Source organism: Telmatherina bonti (assembly GCF_933228915.1).
Source record: "Telmatherina bonti genome assembly, chromosome: 5".
Classification (NCBI taxonomy): domain Eukaryota; kingdom Metazoa; phylum Chordata; class Actinopteri; order Atheriniformes; family Telmatherinidae; genus Telmatherina; species Telmatherina bonti.
The window spans coordinates 14,750,968-14,756,967 of record NC_136623.1 but is presented as its reverse complement, the minus strand read 5'-3'; the positions used below and the strand labels follow the sequence as shown (position 1 = coordinate 14,756,967).

The 6,000-nt window shown below is 40.0% G+C and overlaps 1 protein-coding gene across 1 annotated transcript; it reads right to left on the bottom strand.

The window, feature by feature from the left end:
* Positions 1-1,191: 1,191 nt before the first annotated feature.
* On the bottom strand, positions 1,192-3,680 carry LOC306755732 (uncharacterized protein C1orf232; the record flags this gene model as incomplete). The annotated part of the gene is made up of 4 exons (XM_079240235.1): positions 1,192-1,549; positions 1,801-1,907; positions 2,180-2,257; positions 3,600-3,680. The coding sequence occupies 4 exons, from the start codon at positions 3,678-3,680 to the stop codon at positions 1,192-1,194; spliced, it is 624 nt and encodes a 207-aa protein (XP_079096361.1).
* Between the last annotated feature and the right edge of the window lie 2,320 nt (positions 3,681-6,000).

Sequence of the window (6,000 nt, the reverse complement as noted above, 5' to 3'; positions counted from 1 at the left end):
GCAGCCTTAAATCTTCCATTTTTCTGTCCAAATCATCTGCTTTTTTTGCTACAAGAGAACATTTTTTTATGTTCCTTTGAATGAAATGTTCTTTATTATTTCATATCAGATCAAAACAACAGATTTCACATACAAGTCCAAACAAAAAGATCAGGTTAGGATGACATTGTCATAAACAAAGATCATCAGAATCACACATTGCACATTTCAGTCTCAGTCACAATCAGAAATATCAAACCATAATGTCGGCTGACATCGCCTCACCAAACACACATTCATTATTTATACATTTCATTTTCATTTCTGAGAAAAACTTTGGTTTTATTTTGCATTGAGAAGATTATGTAATGGTTTTGCAGCCCAGCAGGTCTGTTAGCTGTAATCCTCTGCCCTCTGAACAGGTTAAGTGAACTAATCCTCACCTAAGCCAGCTATCACTGCCTCTAATCTCTTAATCCAGTTTTTTTACTAAACTATAGATTAGCTCAAGTTTGCTGACAGGTTTGAGAATGACTTTTCATGGCTTAAGAAGCACTTTTGGACAAGAAAATATTACAGCATAGGCCCCAGCTGGAGATGCCAAATCAAATGTCAGATGTCAACATGTTACGCATTTTCTCCTTTAAATCTGCTGCTTTGACTCGAACTTCCAAGCTAGCAGCATGTTTATTGGTTGTGTGCTGAAGGGTCACCTGTACGCAGACATTTATGGGTCACCCATGTTATCTCTAAGGCATAACTTTATTAGTTTTAACCATCGTCTACTGCAACTAATTCCATTATCGCCCTTTCTGAATGACATGAAACGCCCCTTTTTTTCTGCATGAGGGTAGTGAAGCAGTTGTCCAGAGTATCTCTGTTTCAGGACCTACTAAGTGTGCAGAAACCCTTTCTTTCATGTCTCGCAGTTAAATAGATTGAATATATGTTTCTATCTATAATAAATTCTTTTTACTCTTGAATACTGAAAATAAATGATAGGCGTTAAAAGAATATTGGAGGGATTCATGAGTAAACCTGGTTTATTGTGATTTATAGTGGTTGTGAACAAACATCTTTGGAGCACAGGGTAATAAATTCAGAGTATCATAGATAAAGGTTTCCAAAGGTAACCAATTGCCTTTCAGGACATCCTGTGTAAAATATACTCTCCTCTTAAACTCCCCTCATACATCTGAACTCTTAAGGTCACTAGTTGGTTTTAGTTGCGCTCTTGGTCTTCAGCTCGGCGAGCTTACTGGTAACAAAGTTCCATTTAAAGGACGCGTCCTCACTGCGTCCTCCCAGAGTGACGTATTTAGAGAAGCTGTTGTTGCTCCTTCCTCCTCCTTCACTTTCCTCTCCCCCGGTAACCTGCCCATCTTGCTGTTCTTCCCCTCCAGCTTCTGTCATCCCTTCTTCACCCTGTACTGCTGCCCCCTCATTTGCAGCAGCCGCTGCAGCAGCAGCTTCAGCCTGCCTCTTAGCAGCCCAGTTGGTTGCAAAGCTATCCCAGAATCCTGTGCGTCTGCTGAATCGGGGAGGCTCCTCTGGCTTCACTGCAAGAGGACTGAAAATTTGGAGAAAGCAGTGGATATGTTTTTTGTAATAACCACCAAGGTGTTTTTTTTTTTGTTTTTTTTTTTACTTTAGTCTTTTTATTTAATAACTGATTTAAAGCAGACTGGAGATAAGATTATTCCTTGATGTCTAATATTCAACCTCATCAAAACAACAACAACAAAAATGGACCCAATTAAAAATCTTTGAAACTCTAACTGAGTAAGAGTAAAAGAAAGCAGAAGAAAGATTTCTACTCACTGGTCAGCGACTGGTGGACTCTCCGTTTCCTCTAGAAGCTGATGCTCATCATCTTTGTTGAACAGAGCTGATAACCTGTTCCAGCTTTTAGTCCCGGCTCCCTGCATCTGGACACAAGCACAGCCACATCCAGAGTCAAAGGTCAGTTTAGGGATACCTTTGGAGCTTTTAGAGGATTGCCTTTAAAAGATCTTCTCTGATGCTTGTAGATTAAAATCTACTTTCTTATTTAATAAAGTAACATAGTTGCTCTTTTGGGAATTCTTTTTCTGTCAAGTTAGTTAACATAATTGAAAGACTGAAAGTATTCCTTTATCAGGATCTTGCAGCCATAGACGCCATAAAGGTCATTAAAAAAGGAAAGATATTGTTCACATACTTTTTTAGCCAGTTGGGTGACAGCGTTTGGCCCCTCATCATCCTGCACTGGGCTCATATCACTGTCCCCCTCTGTGACCTGCAACAGCAGCAACATTGACAGAATGAGTGTACATAGTGTCCCTCCTGATAGCCGTGCACAGGATTTGTGTTCAAATGTCGCCATCTAGTGTAGGCTGTGAATACTGCAACTAACAAAAACCATCAAGTGACGTTCATCCAGAGTAAAAGATTATATTTCACCTGAAACTTTGCAGTCTTGTTATTTTCACATCAATATGACAATGAAATATAATAAAATAAAGTCAGTTTAGCCTAAATTTTTATGAAGCATGCAAAGCAATATAATCTAAATGTAAATTGTATCTAAACAGGGTTTTCCATTGTCCATATGAAGGCTGTGGCAGTGAAAAAAAAGACCCAGCTGAACTTGTCAGATGGCTGATCTGAGTACACCCTGAGGGTGTAGCCATCTATCTGTCTCGCTGCCTATCAGTCAGTCTAAATGCCAACTAATCCGATTGTCCAGCTCTTGTGCAGGATCGAGTTTCTCAGCTCTGCAGAGATCTGGGTCAGTGCAAGAACTGTTTTTCACTGGGAAAAAACTCCTGCAAGATGTAAAGGTACAGATCTAAGACACCAAACATCAAAAGCATTTTTCTTTCAACTAATAGTGACACAGCAATGTAAAAAACACTGCATCAATGTTTGAGAACCATTTCATTGTTGAAGGTTCACTGATACCAAAGAAGATAGATTAGATAAATGATGGAGGAGATTTAAAATTGCTTAGGAGGAAAACACTTTTCCTCCTCTGCAAAAACCTCAACTTTATCTCCACCTCAAAATCTTTCTTCTATCATGTTTAAATATCAGTAGAATCTTAAAAAGTACAATGTCTACATGAGAAATGTTGTGAAAATTAAGTATGACATGTTAATTACAACCCAAAGTAACGTATTTTACTTCTGTAAAAGTATTTATTATAGTTTCACCAGTGAATAAAGCATTGCATTGATTCTACTTTATATACAAGTTGTTTTACTATTGTTGTAAACGCATGTCTTATTATTTAAAGCATAATTTCGGATCATAAATGGTTCTTTTATGAATGCATTTTAAAGTACACGTACAAGTTTCCACTCAGGGAAGTCTCATCAATGACTGGCAGAATCCAGTTAGACAGAATGTACAGGAGGAAGCACAATGTAGGCCTAACTTCTGTCTTCAAGTCCATACTGCGAAAAACAAGTCTGGAAGCTCATCTAACCTAGTGATGAATAAAAAATGATCAGCTGATTCTCTGACCTCAGTGCCAATAAACCCATCAGTCTTCTAGTAGTTGATCGTTTGTCTCACATTTAAAGATCAGTCAATAAATCAATAAGGTGAGCAAGATGGAAAAGTCTCAAATTCTGTACCTCTTCACCAGTGTCTTCCTCGTACTCAGGATTCAGAGTCTTCATCACTTTGCTTTTATAAACCTTCCACATGGGATTCATATTTGCAAAAACAGGTGCTCAACACTCAAAGACCTGCGAAGACCTGTTTTCCCTCAGTGGTCCACCCTTCCGCCAACTCTCCACTTCCAGCTTCAACTCGTCTCACGTAAGCCTCCAATGACTTGTTTCCATGCAGATTGCTCCCAGCAGATAATAAATGCAGGAAATTTGCTCAAAATGAAGGCCAGAGTTTTTTCATGCTGCTTTTTCTGGACAGATTATACGAGTCTCATCAAACCAGCGAGGTTAGCAGCTTCGGTCTTCCCCACAAGATGTCTGCACAGCAAAGCTGGGAAGTTGGGCTTGAGTGCATATGTCCACGCATATGGATACACACACACACACACACACACACACACACACACAAACATTCGTCACGGTTCAAAGTACCTGCCTCAGTTACCTGGAAACAGGTGTGGATTTCCTCATCCATATTTTAGAAGATCTCTTTTCCAGAGCCAGAGGTCCATTGTCTGCCAGCACTGGTAGGTTGGCTCCTGTAGCTCTGACGGACACACAAGCACACGAGTAACACGTTTGTATTAGGAAGAGAACATCCAAAGTGTTCATTAACTTTCAAAACTAAAACTTTCCCCCACATCTGCAGTGTTGGTTTTTTCATCTTGTAGAAATGAAAATCGAAGCCCAAACAAACATGAAAAATGTGCAATCTGAATTGTGCTTGCGTCACAAACACACACATCCATGCTTCTTGTGTAGCAAGGGAACTGCAGCTTTTACCATCTTCCTCTATTACCTGGCCACTTCCTCTCCATCCTCCTCTCATGCTCTCATTGGATGCTGTTGCACATCAATCAAACACCAGCAAGATGCAGGTGCGCTGCAACTTTTTCGTGACTGTGTCCCATGGCAACCTGAGAGGTCCGTCTGGTGTTTTGTAGATAAAGAGAGATGTATGAAGCTCTGATGACTGATTAGATTTCACCAGCCTCCCACAACAACTGGAATACAAAAAGTTTTGCTTTCTACGCTGAATCGTATCTGATAATCTTTCTTTTTGTTCAGAAACACAGGATTTACTGTCAAATTTATAACATTTATTGCTGCTTGCCACAATGATGGATTGTTCATCTTGATTATACATCAGAGAAATTTGATCCATCACATCCTATAGCTCTCCTATTCCTGGCTTTGATTACCATACACATTTCAACACTGATGAAGCTGTAAGGCCAGACAGATCTATAAGATAAACATGAATTATAAATGCAAGCCTGTGGATGACACGCCCACGCCTACGCTGGTTATTTGAAGAGAAGCCAAGGTGGTTGTGGATGAAGCAGTTCAGGTTTCACATTGAAAGGATCACACCCAAATGTTTCAGAGTTAACACACCACAGAGAGACACAGTGGCTGTCTAATGGCCTACACTGTGTTAAAATGTTGTAAAAACAAAGTGTATGACTGGAGAATTTGAATGAAGTTTACAAGAAATTATTAAAGCAAATCCTATAAAAGCAATAACGCTGAACTCTACATGGACTTCGTCTCGGCTACACTATGAAAGTATGCCTCAGTGCCACAGCCCAGACCTACATTTGGCTGGTTTGTGTAGATCAGAGGTCTCCAACGACAGTCCTCGTGAGCTACCGTCCTGCAGGTATCAATGTTTTCCTGGTACAACACATCTGATTCAAATGAAAAGGTTCCCCAGTAACTTGTTTTCACCTTCTGCTCCTGCCTGTTAATGAGCCATTGATTTAGGTCAAGTGTTTCAGAGTGAAGAAACACTAAAACCTGCAGCTCACACAGACCGGAGTTGGAGACCCCTAGATCTGATTTGCAGACAGTGAACAAGTAAAATGACCAATCCTCATCCTTTGCTGGTCGCTCCAGAACGCTCCCTCAGCATATCATTGCAGAGAAAGAGGATATTTATCATGGATTGCTGGTGTTTCTGTCTCACCTGCTTCACGCCTCCACCCTATAGCAGAGCAGAAACCACACATCACCACATGTGGGTGTTCAATTTATACCCAAATTTAAGCTGCCTTGTCCAAGTTGCCTTAAGAATGAGCCTTCTGTACATCAAATAATGTTAAATGACAGGAAATTCAACGTCATTAATGATGACTCCTACACTTGGGGAATTGTCTTGTTGTAAAGGCTTTCAAGGGGACTAAAGGAAACATAGCCACTCTCCTCAAGTAGTATATACTGAGCTTGTATCGGATCTACTCAGTTTAGGTTGTTTTACATTATAAGTAAACCATATATAAACCGCTACTGAGGTTGTCTTAGTACCGCTGTCCAAACGTCCTGTGATGTCATTTGTATGTGACACAAAGATCACTGACTA